Source organism: Canis lupus, chromosome 27 (assembly GCF_048164855.1).
Source record: "Canis lupus baileyi chromosome 27, mCanLup2.hap1, whole genome shotgun sequence".
Lineage (NCBI taxonomy): Eukaryota > Metazoa > Chordata > Mammalia > Carnivora > Canidae > Canis > Canis lupus.
The window spans coordinates 38163654-38179276 of NC_132864.1; the positions used below are offsets into that span (position 1 = coordinate 38163654).

The following is a 15623-nucleotide window of genomic DNA, read 5'->3' on the forward strand; positions in this document are numbered from 1 at the left end:
GAACAGTTGGAAATTGAAATTTCTAAGAAAAGTACCATTTACAATAGCACCAAAAACATGAAACTACTAAGTTATAAGCTTTACAAATATGTGCACAAGCTGTGTGCTGCAAACCATAAAATACTTATGAAAGAAATAAAAAAAATGTAAATAAAAGAAGAGGTATACCATGTTCATGGATTATAAGATTCAGTATCACTAGGCAGTTAATATCCTCAAATTATCTGTGAATATAATTCTGTCCCAACCCAAATTTCAGCAAACTACTTTTACAGACATTGACAAGCTGATTCTAAAATTTATGTAGAGGGGTGCCCTAGCTGGCTCAGTCCGTGGACACATGACTCTTGAGTTCAAGTTCAAGTCCACGTTGGGTATAGAGATTACTTAAAAATTAAAAAAAAAAAAAACAACACAACTTTAAATAAAACTTAAGTAGAAAGGCAAAGGAATTAGAATAGCTAAAACAGTTTTTGAAAAGAACAAAGTTGGAGGATTGATGATACCAGATTTAAAACTTACTGTACAGTCATAGTAATCAAAACAGTATGGTATCATCAAAAGAAGAGACACCTAGATGAGTGGAACAGAATAGTCTAGAAATAGTCCCACACTTACATGGTCAACTAATATTTCACAACAGTACAAAGGCAATTAAATGAAGAAAGGATAGTCTTTTAACAAATAGTGTTGAAACAATTGGACATCCATATGCAAAAACACACACACACACACCTTTAACTATACATTCTACTCTGTATAAAAGTTAACCCAAAATGGTCTTAGACCTAACTATACAACCACACATTGTAATATTTCTAGAGGAAAATGTATGCTCTAAGAAAGTAAAGTCTGTTAAAGGAAAATAGAAAACATAGAAAAATCTTTGTGACCTAGGGATAGGCAACATTTATAGCTGACATCAAAACCATGATCCAAAAAAGAAAAATTGATAAATTGCACTTCATCAAAATTAAAAACTTCTGCCTTGGGCAGCCCGGGTGGCTCAGTGGTTTAGCACCGCCTTTGGACCAGGGCGTGATCCTGGGGTCCCGGGATTGAGTCCCGCGTCAGGTTCCCTGCGTGGAGCCTGCTTCTCCCTCTGCTTGTGTCTCTGCCTCTCTCTCTGTCTCTGTGTCTCTCATGAATAAATAAAATCCTTTAAAAAAGTAAAATAAAAAACTTCTGCCTTTTGAAAGTTGTTTAAGAGAATGAAAAGATGAGCCACCATCAAAGAAAAAATATTTGCAAAACACAAATCAGAGGTCTTGTGTTCAGAGTATATAAAGACTCTAAAAAGTCAACAATAAGAAAATAAACCACCCTATTAAGAAGTGGGGAAAAGATTTAAAATGAGACTTCACCAAAGAAGGTACATGATGGCAGCCAAGCAGCTGAAAAGATGCTCAACACTGGTCATTTAGGGGAACAGATTGAATGCACGTGGGGTACCATACCTAATTAAAGACTAAAATAACAATTGCCAACACTGAGCAGCGACCTGGGCACAGAGCAACTGCCCTTCTCAGAGTGCTCTCTCCTCCCATCCTGTGCTGCTGCCCTGGGGTCATGGGATCATGAAGCTCCAAGAGGTGAGATGGGGTACCCAACTGTGTAGCTGCCAGGAACAGAGCCTATGTTAGAGTCCAGGGCATTGCCCTCCAGTTCCTGCTGAGCTTCTGCTTCACCTGCTGTCTCTGATGGAAATTTCAAACTATTAAGCACATAACCAAACTCAGTGAAGTGGTGAGCTTGTCATCACTGGAGTTCTTCATGCACAGGCTGGACAGCCATGTAGAAAGGACTTGGGATGGCTCAGGCATTCAGACCGAGGGTCAGGCCAGGTGGACTTCAGGGCACTTTCAGTTCCAAGAGCATCAACCACAGCAGGACATGTCCTCTGGGGCCCAGGTGCTGGCTGGGCACCAGTAGCATGGAAGACAGAAGACAACCCCACTCATGGTGTTGTCCAGAGCCCCATAAAGAGACCAGTCTTGGCATGAGTCCCAGGGATCCAAAAGTTGCCTTCCGGCTCCTAGGACAGTGCTGTCTTCTTTGTGTCTGAGTGTAAATGGCTTTCTTCTAGGAGTTGCTTCCTCCCTCATAATCACCATGGAGGGATGGTCAGGGACCTTGACTGTGTCCTTGGTTTTTTTTTTTTTTTTTTTTTTTTTCCCTTGGGTTTATTTTAGAAGTGATTAGTAAGAGTCATTGCAAAGGGGCTGCTGCTTTAGGTGCCCCCTTGGGATCTCTGAGCTGGCCACCAATTAACAGACATATCAGCAGCCTCCTGAGTTGACAGACTTCCTCCCACAAAGACAGAATGTTCCTCTGAGACTGGACTAGGATCAGAGGCACCAAAAAAGCAACTAATTGGTGAGAGGATGTCTTTTCCACATATTTTCATCCCAAGCGTTGTCAGCAATAAGTGCAGCTTTGAGGGAAGCTTCCTGGCCCTGTGGGAAGAGGGCAAGCGCGAACTCAGACCATCTGCATTGGTATGGAGCACACTGGGCCAGCAGAAGCAGAAGGGCCCTGGGAGCCTGGCCTCTCACATGGAACCCATGTTGGCCATGAAGTGTCTCCTTGGGGCTGGTGGTTGGGGACCCGCCCACATGGCTGTCACAGTGTTGAGATTTGACAGTGCTTGGCCCTTCTACCCACATGGAGTCCTGCTTCCAGTAGCTACAGGTCAGTCCCTCCATTGAAGCCTCCATGGCATTCCCACTGGTTTCATGGAGGCAGGTATTCCTGGGACCAGTTCATGGTTCTGTTATTCTGTGACTTGGTGCGAGTGGCCCATCTCATCTAGATGAGAGCCCCTGGAGATGTCTCCTACACTGTAGGCATTCCTCCAGTGCAGTTCTCTTCCCTCACACCTCATCCCATGATCATCATGTGTGCCCCACCCACAGCACCTCCACAGCAAGCACCAAACGAGCACTGGTGGGCACCAGAGCAAGGCAGGGTGTTTCCATGTTGGCAGTGTCAACATTTGGGGCTGAGCACTGTGGTGAGGGCCTTCTTATGCTCAACAGGATGTGGAGCAGTATCCCTAGCCTCTATGCACTAGATGCCAGTAATGCCTCTACCCCCTGAGTGGTTAATGATGACCAAAAATGTCTCCAGACATTGCCCAATGTTCCCTGGGAATTAGAGCCGCCCAGGTGAGCAACCCTGGTCTAGGGTCTGGAGCTTGGTCACATGTGCCTGATTTTGTACTGTGTTGGTTGGGGGCATAGAGGCCCGTAACAGAGCACCCTCTAGCTTTTTAGGCAGAAGGGACTCATCGCATGGAACTTAGGAGTGCTTGGCTGGAAGGTAAAATATTTATCCTGGCCCATGATTTGCTTCTCTCCTTTGGTAATATCCCAGTATTCTTGACCTTGAGCTGTTTGATTTCTGCCATCTCTTCTAAGACCATCAAGTGCAGGGAATCAGGAAGCAAGTTGTTTTGTGTACATATCTGCCTGGTGGTGAAGGGCCATGGCCTTTCCGTAGCACTAAGCCCCTGGGGGGGTCAGACTCTTCTTTTCTGTGAACAGCCATTTTCTTCTTTGAACAGATGGCAACAGCCTGTTTGACTCCATGGCCAGTGGGATGCGTCTGATCGTTAGCTGCATCTCCTCCTTCCTCATCCTGTCGCTGCTCCTTTTCATGGTCCACCGGCTTCGCCAGAGGCGACGGGAGCGCATTGAGTCACTGATTGGAGCCAACTGTGAGTGTGCCTGGCCCTGCCTGTGCAGCCACTGTCAGGGCCCCACCCTAGGCTGTGTCCCCTTTATGGTGGGAAGCACAGAAAGCAGGAAGGGGCAAGGAAGAAGGAGAGGATGTTGACAAGGGTGCCCTGGTGTGTCCCTGTCCCACCTACTCACCTGCTCCTGGGCTGAGTGCACACCTGGGGAACTGGAGGAACTGTCCTTAGGACCTGAAATCAGGCTCCGGACATGTGGACGGAAGGACGCATCTTCAGTGCCAGCTGCCCCCGGGCTCCCTGGCATTCCAGGCCTGGAAGCACGACCCTCGGCAGCCGCCATGTGTTCAGATGGGTGATCACCTCTTACCTTTTCCAGTAGCCTGGACTGTCAGTGGGCCACCGGCCAGGGGTAGGGGGTCAGAGCAGCAGACACTCGAAACTTAGGCAGCTGAGGGTGTGACTCGCCCTCCTCAGCTCGAGTTCTCTGCAGTCAGTGGCCTGTGCCCTTAGTAGAGCTTCTGGAATCGTCCCTTGTCCCAGTGAGCAAGCCAGGCTCCCCAGTCCGTGTGTGGACCAGTGGGATGGATGCAGACCCTGGGGGCTCGAGGTCTGAATCAAGGTGGCGGGAATGCTGAGGGACGCAATTGCACTGGCAGCACTGAACCGGCACGGTCCTTCCCCAGACCCTCTCTCCATGCCAGCTACAAAGACCCTCAAGCTGGAGGAGGGCTGTGGTGACGGCGGGGCAGCAGAAGGGGCAGGACGGAGTGACAGGTCACATGTGGGTGAGGGGCAGGGCCGCACTGAAGGGGGTCCAGGTGAGAGATTCAGGGCTTTCATGTGGGCAGCTGGGCACACAAGTGTGACAGGAAGCCTGATGCCCTGGGCCTGGGGGGTGGCAGGGCCAGCCCCAGGAGAGGGTGGCTGACTTGGGGGCTGAGCCGTGTATGTCTTTGAGCGACTCGGTTGTTTGTTTCTCCCTGCGGTTGCCCAGTGCACCACTTCAACCTTGGCCGGAGGATCCCTGGCTTTGATTATGGCCCAGACGGGTTCGGCACTGGCCTCACTCCACTACACCTTTCTGACGACGGGGAGGGCGGCACGTTCCACTTCCATGACCCTCCGCCTCCCTACACCGCATACAAGTACCCAGACATCGACCAGCCTGATGATCCTCCGCCGCCCTATGAGGCCTCCATCAACCCTGACAGCGTGTTCTACGACCCCGCAGGTGCTTCCCCCCACCCCCAGGGACAGGGAGTAGCACGTCACTCACTGTCCACCATGGGTAGCCAGAGACCTGGTGGCCCCCCTCCCCAATCCACAAGACCCTCAGCCTCCACTTTTTCCTGGCCTTCCGCTTTCCCTTTGGTTTTCCCTTTAAAGTGGAAGGAACCACCATCTGTGGTGGTGCAGATGAAGAGCAGGAGGGCAGATGAAGAGCAGGCGGGCTCTTGCCAGGGCTGCACGTGCCAATGACTGTTGGCGGTGGTCCGGTGAACACCTGCTAGCAAGGGGCCCTTGAGGCACACTCAGCTGGGCTCTGCAGAGAGCTGGGGAGCCAGGTGCTGGTGGTTGTGGGTACAGGGCTAGCCCAGAGGTGCAGGGGCCCGCCCTGAGCCCGCTGCTTGGCTGTAAAGACACGTATGTGTGGTAAGCTGAAGAGACACCATCATGACATTCCCTCATGTCCGGAAGCAGTTCTGTGAAGTGGGAAGAAGGCCCTGTGACACTGGCCTGATTAATCTTTTGTCCATCTGATACTGGAAAGTCATTCCTTGCAGGGCTGTGGAGCACAGAGGGAATGCCAGGTTCCCCACCCATTGCCTGGCTTGTCCTTTTCCCTGTGTGCAGCTCAGGTGTCTCATCCCATTTGCCTGTGTGTGAACACCCTCTTAACACACACAGCCCCCTGCGGTACGACAGTGGCAGTGCCCTACTCCCAGGTGGCCGACTCCTCGCGCACCCACATGCCACAGCAGAACCAGTGTCCTGGGGCCTGTTTGTTCACAAGTCCTGCTTCTCTGTGGTCTGTAGGCAAGACCTGGATTGGTCCGATTATCCCAATCTGCTGTCAAGTGGGTCAGGGTAGAACAGGCTTCCTGCCAGGGACCCTGCTGGGGGGCAGCAGGTCCCAGATGCCTGCATGGAGCAGGTTGTCAGAGCAGATGCTCCCCGGGGCAGGGTACCGGGACTCGGAGGCTGGGGAAGCCGCCAGGCGAAGGTGCGCACCGGGCCCCCATGGCCCGAGCCTTCCGAGGCCAGAGTGACGGAGCAGGCATGCTGAAGGCACTGGGCTGCCACAAAGCTTCCCTCAAAGTGAAGATTTCTGCACATCTCCGTGAGGTTTGCAGAGCTGTGTGCTCGGGGCCTGCCTCCTGCATTCCCATTCACATATTCCAGCCACAGCCTGTCCTTGGCCAGCCCGGAGCTCCCTCCTGTCACAGGAGCCCTGCTTTGACTCCCCTCAAGTCAGAAAGAATTTTCCCCCTCCCCTGACTTTGTTTGGCTGACCGTCAAAGCCTGTCCCCGCCGTCACACAGCATGGCTTGCTTGTGGCTGTACCATGGCACCTTGCACCTTGCCAGGTACAAAGGTGAGGGGTGAGCACACTGCCCCCCCACTCACACCTTGGTGGGAACATTCAGACAGCAGGAGCGTTCCCTGGTTCTGTCTAGCTCCACTCCTCCCCTGTGCCAGACCCACCATCCTGCTGACCCCCTTCTGTCTCCCTGCAGACGATGATGCCTTTGAGCCAGCAGACGCCAGGCCGCCAACCCCGGGGGATGGTGGCGGTGAAGGTGCGTCTCCCCGGCGCCTGGAGCACCCTCTGCCTGCCGCAGAGGCCTCTCTGGCAGATCTGGAAGACTCTGCCGACAGCAGCAGTGCCCTGCTTGTGCCCCCTGACCCTGGTCCAGGAGGCACCCCCACAGAGGCACTGCCAGGGGGCGGCCGCCACAGCCGCAGTTCCCTCAGTACCGTGGTGTAGAGGACGGCCCAGCCCACGGCCCCGACGGCCAGAGAGCACCTGTTTGCTGTCGAGAAACATTGATCCCCGTGGGAGACTCACAGGGCCCGAGTGAGCCTGGACCCAGCTGCACTGCCCGTGTGCACGTGCACAGACCCCACTGACCTCCCGAGGGAGCAGACACTGGGCACCGGGTCTCGAGGGCTCCAAGAACATGCACAGCTTTGGGTCCCTGACTTTTTCTTTTCAAGTGGCAGAAGAATGATGAAGTTAGTTCAGACCACACGTTTCAGAAGTAGGGAACAAAGAAGGCACCGGGGGTGTGGGCAGAGGCCAGACCACACCTGGCTTTGGGCAGGGGAGCCTGCCAAACCGCCTCTGAGCCTGGGGGCCACCAGGGGGCAGGAGGGGTGTTTCCAGGCATGGCTATGTTTGTGGACTGTCAGTATTGTCTGGGCACTTGGTCTGCCACAGGGTGAACAGCCTTGGGGGTTACTATAGCGACTGCTCCAAGGGTCCCCACCACCCCCTCCCCCCCAGCTGTGAACATCAAGGTGACCCTGCCCCAGGCTGGGGGCTGGCCTGGGCCTCTGGTGCCCGAGGCCCTGAGAGGGGGTCTTGGAAAGAGGTTGAACTCCTCACTCTGTCTTTCCAGCTGGGCTCTGTGAAGCCCAGTTCTGGGCCAGGAGGTCCTGGCCCCACCTTCTCATTTTTGTCCCCAGCATTGCTGTGCATGGCTCCCCCAGGAGGCAGCCCTGGAGTTGGGCCAAGGCCCTTCACGCATGAGTGTTCTGGCCCCAGATCCTCCATTGGGGGTTGGCCGGCTCCTATCTGCTACTCTCTGGAGCCCCCACTCCTATTGAATTTGCCCCTGGGCCTGGCCTGCCCCCCACCCCATCTTGTTTGTGCCATAAAGGGTTGTTTCTTTGGGGGAGGGGTGGCTGAAATTAATGCCCTGGGCTGTATCCATCTCCTGAAAGTCCACTTGCACACCACCACCACTGGAGCCAAGTGCCCAGTGGCCGCATGCCACCTTCCCGTGCTCCTCAGCAGCTTGGGGTGCTGGGTACCCTGCCCAGGGGCCTTTTGACCAAGGGACCCTGTTGCCTGCTCCTGGGCAGTGGTCATGTCTCCTGACACGGGGCTTTTAGCATTTCTGAGGTTTGGAGATTAAGCGGGTTCTGTGCGATTTTTAGCACATCCATATCTTTTCTACGTTGTATGTCTGGATCTTTTCTTTTTGTGTGTGCGTGTATGTCTGTGTGTGTGTGTGTGTGTGTGTGTGCATATGTGTCCAAGTTTTTGCAGGTGGCGGTACACCGGAACTCGGCATGGGGCCCCACTCTCCTCGGCCTGCTGTGACTTCGTGGGTGGCACTGAGGCATGGCCAGGTCTGCACCTCTGCCCCTTGGCTCCTGAGGATCCTGGAGCCCTGCTCCTGGTCCCCTTTGTAGCCTTTCCAGACCAGCGTGCAGTGACAGGAGGGTTGACTAGAAGTGAGTGCTGCTGTGGTGCTTTGTGGTGACAGACCTCGGTGGCACAGTGCAGTCCAGGCGCGTTCTCACACTCTCCCATTGGAAACCTGTTGGACTCTTCCAGTATGGAATGAGATTTTTGAGTTGCCCTACAGAACTGGCCAGAGGTATGAATTTTGAACTGCCTGTCCGGGCTCACAAGATCCAGAGTGCTGGAGGCAGGCCTCAGGCAAGCAGGCTATATGCCTAGGAAGCCTGAGCTCCCCTTGCCAAAGGGCTGATACTTCAAGAAAGGCGTCCTGGGTACATGTTTCCCACACTGGCTGCTGAAGACAAAGCAGGAAGGTTGTTGTGCCTCCAGCATGCTGGGCTCAAGGCAGCTGAGGTCTAGAGCAGCATTCACGGGTCTTACAGGAGCCAGGTGAGTGTCCTGAGCGTGTCTGCTTTGGAGTGACCACCCCGGCGGAGCCCATAGGGACTTGACCTCTATGGCTGAGAGTCCTTCACAACTCCCATGTGTCTGGCCCATGCCTCAGAACCATATATAGAGAGCAGGGGGGTTGGCACAAGATGCATGGGGACTGGGAAACCCTTTGGGGACGAAGGACTGCTGGGGCCAATCAGGCATGCAGGAGGCATTGAGCAGGGAGTGGCCTGAAAGGGTGGACCTGCTTCTGGACTGGCCAGGACTCTGTCCCGGCACCAGGGTACTCAGCCCACTGGTGTCCCTGGGCTGGGCAGAAGGCCTGCGTGCAGTGCTGCTCCAGACCCCTGCCCACTGTGTCTGCAAGAGTTGGTGCCCAGGAGTTGATCTCTGCTGGAGGGGAACAAGGGGGGCGCCAGTGTCTGTCTGGCTGTCCTCAGCCTCCTGTCCTGTTGCCACCCTTTGTAAGATCGGACTGCTCCATGGTCCAACAAAGAATCCAGAGGCCAACCCTAGCTACGACTCTTGTGCTCCTGTGAGAGACTGGGCCCCCAGAGGTACAGGTCAGGCTCTTGGGAGGAGCCTTCCCCCGCAGGACCCAACTTACCTGGTGGAGGAAGGAGTCAATACTGTACATTGTCTCAATGCCTGTTTTTTATGTTTTCCTTTCACTAAGGGTTTTTAGTTTGGGTTTATTTTTGGTTGGGTTGGCACTAATCCTTTTCTTAAGATGCTGTGAGAACCATTTCATTCAAATGCCAAATAAATTTGTGTTCTGGAAGAAGCGTGGTCAGTCTTTGGTATGACCCAAGTCGGGACAGAATGGCACAGTGGTGGGGATGGGCGGATGGAGGAGTTGGAGCATCTGTGCGGCCAGGCACAGGGCTCCAAGATGCTCTGTTCCCTCTGTCTGACCCAATGGTCCTTCCAGTAATTTCCCAGTTTGTGGTGGAGGGACAAAAGGGTTCCTAGGGGACTCAGGGGACTCAACCTCAGGCAGGTCCTTGTACTCATCTCATCTTCCTAAACCAGCATCCTGGCAGTTGGCTCCAGGCTGGGCAGGGGGAGCCCCAGGGCTGGAGAGGTGAGGGACCAGGGTTAGAAAAGGAACAGGGATTCCTTAGGGATAGAACTTTTGAGAACAGGTCCCTCATTCCTGGACACACCTGCTGGGGCGGTGGGGGGGTCTTGAGTGCCATTAGCACTGTTGACAGCACAGCTCTTTCCCTTCACCCCACTGGCCAGTCGTGCTCACATCCACAGGCACACATGTGCCAGATAGAGAGCTCTTTCCAAACGGTGTCACTGTCCCAGTTAGACCAAGGGACAGAGAAATCAGCCCCACTTTCTGGAAGAGCGAATTGAGGGAACTGAGGCTCAAGCCACAGCCTGGGGTTAGGGCCTCAGGAGCTGCTGCAGAAGCCTGAAGTCCCTTCCTAGGGGGTGCAAGGCAGAGTGGGAGGGCTGCAGTTTCCCAGATGGTGGGATGATCCCCCAAAGGAAGGCCTTACCTCAGGTGTGCAGGGAGTGGAGTGGTTCCAGACCCACAGCAGGGGAAAGACATACTCCCTACCCCGGCCTCAAAAGTCAGGAGCATTGGGATTCAAGGTGCCCTCCCCTTTGATCTTCTGTTCTTGCTTGGTGGCCTTGGCTTTTCACTCCCGGCCCCCAGCCTCCCATTTTCTCATCTCTAAATGGGCATCATTGCACCACCCCCATTAGTTGAGAGAATCTGTTCTAAGTGTGGTACTGGCACAAAAACAGACACATAGATCAATGGAACAGAATAGAGAACCCAGAAATGGGCCCTCAACTCTTTGGTCAACTAATACTCGACAAAGCAGGAAAGACTATCCACTGGAAAAAGGACAGTCTCTTCAATAAATGGTGCTGGGAAAACTGGACATCCACATGCAGAAGAATGAAACTAGACCACTCTCTTACACCACACACAAAGATAAACTCAAAATGGATGAAAGATCTAAATGTGAGACAAGAATTCATCAAAATCCTAGAGGAGAACACAGGCAACACCCTTTTTGAACTTGACCACAGCAACTTCTTGCAAGATACATCCATGAAGGCAAGAGAAACAAAAGCAAAAATGAACTATCGGGACTTCATCAAGGTAAGAAGCTTTTGCACAGCAAAGGATACAGTCAACAAAACTAAAAGACAACCTACAGAATGGGAGAAGATATTTGCAAATGACGTATCAGATAAAGGTCTAGTTTCCAAGATCTATAAAGAACTTATTAAACTCAACAGCAAAGAAATAATCCAATCATGAAATGGGCAAAAGACATGAACAGAAATGTCACCAAAGAAGACATAGACATGGCCAACAAGCACATGAGAAAGTGGGGAGGTTGCCATCAGGGAAATACAAATCAAAACCACAATGAGATACCAGCTCGCACCAGTGAGAATGGGGAAAATTAACAAGACAGGAAACCACAAATGTTGGAGAGGATGTGGAGAAAGGGGAACCCTCCTGCACTGTTGGTGGGAATGGGAACTGGTGCAGCCACTCTGGAAAACAGTGTGGAGGTTCCTCAAAGAGTTAAAAATAGACCTGCCCTACGACCCAGCAATGGCACTGCTGGGGATTTACCCCAAAGATAAAGATGCAGTGAAGGACTGAGACACCCGCACCCCGATGTTTCTAGCATCGATGTCCACAATAGCCAAACTGTGGAAGGAGCCTCGGTGTCCATCGAAAGATGAATGGATAAAGAAGATGTGGTCTATGTATACAATGGAATATTCCTCAGCCATTAGAAACGACAAATACCCACCATTTGCTTCAACGTGGATGGAACTGGAGGGTATTATGCTGAGTGAAGTAAGTCAATCGGAGAAGGACAATCATATGGTTTCAGTCATTCGGGGAATATAAGAAATAGTGAAAGGGATCATAGGGGAAAGGAGGGGAAATGAGTGGGAAGTATCAGAGAGGGAGACAGAACAGGAGAGACTCCTAACTCTGGGAAACGACCAAGGGGTAGTGGAAGGGGAGGTGGGCGGGGTATGGGGTGTCTCGGTGACAGGCACTGAGGGAGGCACTTGATGAGATGAGTACTGGGTGTTCTACTATATGTTGGCAAATCAAACTCCAGTAAAAAATACACAGGACGTCTGGGTGGCTCAGTGGTAAAGCGCCTGCCTTCAGCCCAGGGCAGGATCCTGGGGTCCTGGGATCGAGTCCCACATCGGGCTCCCTCTGGGGAGCCTGCTTCTCCCTCCCCGTGTCTCTGCCTTTCTCTCTGTGTCTCTCCCTTTCTCTCTGTGTCTCTCGTGAATAAATAAATACAATCATTTTTAAAAGAATAAAAATAAAGTGTTTTGCTCCAGGGACGCCTGGGTGGCTCAGCGGTTGAGCATCTGCCTTTGGCTCTGGTCATGATCCTGGGGTTCCGGGGTCAAGTCCCCCATAGGGCTCCCAGAAGTGAGCCTGCTTCCCTGCCTGTGTCCCTGCTACTTTCTCTGTGTCTCTCATGAATAAATAAATCTTTCCAAAAAAAAAAGTGTTTTGCTCCAGTAAATGTCAGCAATTGTTGCTGGCACGCAGCCGCAGCCCTAGGATCAGAGCATGTGCCTGGTGATCTCAGAGCTCCGTCTTCCCTGCTGGTGGCCCTGCCTGGACGCCACTCCCTCGGACCCTCTCTGCAGCCTGCAGTGGCCTGCCAGAGAGCTCACAAGACTTAGCCACACCCCTAGCCCACCCCACTAATAAACAGCTGCCTAGCCTGCCCCACTGTCCTCTAGCACTTTCCAGTCCTCTGGAGTCAGTGGCTGCTGCACCATGCAGTCTCTAGGCTTTGCACTTGCCTTCCTCACCGTGCCAATGGTGGTGTGCGGGGACTCAGAGGGTGAGCATCTGGACCCTGCCCATCCCTTTTGGAATCTACCCTCCCTTGTGACTCCCCCCTTCTCCCTGTTAAGCCCTGCCTTTGGTGGGGGGCGGGGGTCTCTTTGGAGGAGGAGGTATTGGGCCTGAGACAGAAGAGAAGAGTCTGTGCTAGCCTCCTCTGGCCTAAGCCCTACACCCCCATTCTTGGACCCTGGCTGGGAAAGAGCTCAGAGTGGACCCAGGTGGCTGTCCCTCATCTTGGTCCCCTGTCCACTGTCTGCAGGCACCTGGTGCTACGACTCCCAGGACCCGAAGTGTGGTGAGGACAGTGTCGTGTGAGGCTGTGTGGGATCCCTCTTTGTCCTGTGACCACTAGACAGCCTGGTGCTAGTGTGACCCAAAAGCAGTGTGCATGTTGAGCTTCTGTGTTCTCTGCAGGTTCTATCTGGAGTCGTGGGCCACAGTGGCTCGCTGGGCACCAGACAGAATGTGTGTGTGTCCCCCTGCATGTGTGTCCAGGGCTGTTGCTTGTTGCTGGTGTGATCTGCAGTCCTGCCATGTGTGCCAAGCTGTTCATATCAGTGGGGACTCAGGCCACTGTCAGTGTGGTCAGTCCATGTGGGAGCAGGTGTCCCCAGTGGGGGTGTGTGACCACTGTGCCGGGAGACCCTTCCACCTCCATCCCCTGTGGGGCAGTCTACCTGCAGGTGACTGTGTGTCAGAGTGGCCCAGACCAGGCGGTGCCTGCCTGTGTGAGAGTGCTGCAGACATTGTAACCAGGCCAGGTCGGGGTGTGTGCAGCAGGTGTGTGGGGAAGCCGGGGGCCAGCTTCCTGAGGCTAGGCAGTTTCTGTTAACGTGTGGGAGGGAGCACTGCCTTCCCCCAAGTTGCCTCCCTGATCCCCCTCCACAGATCCCTGGCCTTGTTTCCTCAGGCCCCACCCACTGGAAGGAGATGGCCCCTGCCTGTGGGGGCCCAGCCCAATCCCCCATCAACATTGACCTTCACCTGGTCCAGCAGGACCCTGCCCTGGGACCCTTTATCTTCCAAGGCTACCACTCAGCACCTCCAGGCCCATGGACACTGGAGAATGATGGCCATACAGGTCAGTACCCTGGGGCCAGGACCCCACCCCCACCCCAAACAGGAGCAGGAACCCACCTGGCAGTGAGAACTACCCGTTCCCCTCCCCCACCACACACACCCAGTGATCAAAATTTCCAGTCAGCACAGAAACATCCACACACATTGGTAAAGACACCTTATGCCCCCCATACACAGGTGTCAGGACCCCCCCGCCCCAGAATAACAATCAGCCATTGCCCCCAAGGACCGGGAGTCCGTACGTTCCCACAGGTCAGAATGCCTTAGAAGTCATCACAGCCCCCCAATATCACACATAGCTGTGGATGTGGTGGGTCAAAACTCCAGGCATAGGAAGGCCACCCTCTCCCCACCTCTTGCAGGGTGGGGTATTTCCTCTGTAGGCTGCGGACCAGCAGAGGGGCCTGGACACCCTGGGGAGTGTCCAGGGAGCAGACTAGCCTGGAGGGGACCAGTGCTGGTACCCTGTACCCTAATACACAAGGGTGGGTAGGTGGGGGGAAGAGAGAGTCATGTGCTCCCCTCCCCTCAGTACTGCTCCGCATGGACACTGACCCGCAGAGCCGCCTGGAGATTCGGGGCGCCGGGCTGCCGCTGCCTGCCTACCGTGCCCTGCAGCTTCACTTCCACTGGGGGGGCCCTGGGCGAGCAGGCTCAGAGCACAGTGTGGATGGGCAGCGCTACCCCATGGAGGTGGGCGTGGGCATGGGGGAGGTGGTGGGAGTGCCCCGTGCAAGGGGCAGCTGGTACCTCTCGTGATCTGTGCCCCTCCAGATGCACGTGGTCCACATGAACACGAGGTATCAGAGCATAGAAGAGGCGCGAAGTCACCCTGATGGGCTGGCAGTGCTGGCGGTGCTGTTGGCAGTGAGCAAGGGGCCATGTGACTCCCGGCAGTGGGGGAGGACCAGAGGAGCTCCGTGACTCCTCGTGCTTCCCAGAAAGGGGTTCTGCAAAGGGAGCAGAGAGGGCCTGTAGGCCTCCGGTGGGGCTGTTGGGAGGCTGTATAGGGTTTGTAGGATTTAAAGGGTTCCTTTAGAGGATGGGGCCTCTAGAGGTCCTGGGTCTGCAGGGTCAGTGGGGGTTGATCTCCCAGCTGCCCCTCCTGGGGGCCTACCCACTTCCCTTACAGTCTCCCCTAGACCCCCTCAGAGTTCCCCTTTGGAGACTCGTCCACTCAGCGCCCGTCTCACTTGGAGTCCCCTCCCTAGGAGCGGGACACGGACAACGCCAACTTCTCCGCGCTTGTGTCGGGCCTGAAGAACGTGTCTGAGCGCGGTGAGGAGCCACGGGGTGGCCCCCGGGGCTGGGGTTGCTGGGGGCGGGGGACGGGGTGGCACAGGGAGGCCAGGCGCAGTCCCGCCTCCCCTCCCCTCCCCGCCCAGGGGTCCCGGCGAATCTGGCACCCACCTTCCCGCTGGCCTCGCTGCTGCCCGGCGCCTCCGGCCTCTCCCGCTACTACCGCTACTCGGGGTCGCTGACCACGCCCGGCTGCCAGCCCGCGGTGCTCTGGACGCTCTTCGCCGACGCGGTCCCCATCGGGCGCGCGCAGGTGGGGCCGCCACCCCTCCCCCTCCTCCCTCCCTCCCGCCGCCCCGGCGCTCCCGACTTCACCGTCTCTGCCCTGAGCCCTCAGGTGGCCCAGTTCCAGACTGTGCCCCGGGCCGGGCTCCCCGGCTCGCGCCCCGCACCGCTCACCGACAACTTCCGCCCGCAGCAGCCTCTCGGGGGGCGCAGGGTCTCGGCGTCTCCGGGCGCCTCCATCCGCGCCGCAGCCTCGGCCCCCGCCCCGCACCTGGCCCCTGTGCGCGGGGCTCTGCTGGGCCTAGGGCTCCGCCTGTGGCTCTGGAGGAGCCCCTAGGACCCAGCTCGACCCCTTCCCGCAATAAACGATGCACAGAGTGACGGGGCCTCCTGTATCTTGCGGGGGTGGGAGGCGGGATTCCTGCGCCGACCCCACTGAGGCCTCAGTGTGCCAGCCAACACGCAGACCCCCGAGATCCTCCCCTACCCCGTCACAGCCAGTCCCAGACCTCCAGCCGGAACCCCAGACCTCTGATCCCACTGGGAGAGACAAGGTGCCCCCTTTTCCAAGGAGAAAA

At 55.1% G+C, this 15623-nt stretch overlaps 2 protein-coding genes across 16 annotated transcripts in view; both read left to right on the plus strand.

Annotated features, from left to right (window-relative positions):
- Nucleotides 1-9348, plus strand: part of DGCR2 (DiGeorge syndrome critical region gene 2) — a 97343-nt gene extending 87995 nt beyond the window's left edge. For all 14 annotated transcript variants that reach the window (XM_072803570.1, XM_072803573.1, XM_072803577.1 and 11 more), the window contains 3 exons: nucleotides 3566-3718; nucleotides 4692-4928; nucleotides 6436-9348. In XM_072803570.1, coding sequence (XP_072659671.1) covers nucleotides 3566-3718; nucleotides 4692-4928; nucleotides 6436-6686 — 641 coding nt within the window. In that variant the 3' untranslated portion in view covers nucleotides 6687-9348. The remainder of the gene's footprint in view (nucleotides 1-3565; nucleotides 3719-4691; nucleotides 4929-6435) is intronic.
- A 157-nt stretch (nucleotides 9349-9505) lies between these two features.
- Nucleotides 9506-15426, plus strand: LOC140619729 (carbonic anhydrase 15-like). Of its 2 annotated transcripts, XM_072803584.1 has the most exons (8): nucleotides 9506-12436; nucleotides 12701-12736; nucleotides 13352-13522; nucleotides 14054-14214; nucleotides 14296-14388; nucleotides 14733-14799; nucleotides 14907-15073; nucleotides 15158-15426. In XM_072803584.1, the coding sequence occupies exons 1-8, from the start codon at nucleotides 12370-12372 to the stop codon at nucleotides 15380-15382; spliced, it is 987 nt and encodes a 328-aa protein (XP_072659685.1). In that variant the 5' UTR covers nucleotides 9506-12369; the 3' UTR covers nucleotides 15383-15426. The 2 variants fall into 2 exon arrangements, with proteins under 2 accessions (XP_072659685.1, XP_072659686.1); XM_072803585.1 differs by lacking the exon at nucleotides 12701-12736.
- The last annotated feature ends 197 nt before the right edge of the window (nucleotides 15427-15623 follow it).

Bases quoted from the DNA above. Each gene is read 5' to 3' on its own strand.
- LOC140619729 (XM_072803584.1), top strand. From the start codon at position 12,370: ATGCAGTCTCTAGGCTTTGCACTTGCCTTCCTCACCGTGCCAATGGTG. The intron at 13,523-14,053 runs GTCAGTACCCTG...CCCTCCCCTCAG, and splicing joins GGAGAATGATGGCCATACAG to TACTGCTCCGCATGGACACT. The intron at 14,800-14,906 runs GTGAGGAGCCAC...CTCCCCGCCCAG, and splicing joins GAAGAACGTGTCTGAGCGCG to GGGTCCCGGCGAATCTGGCA.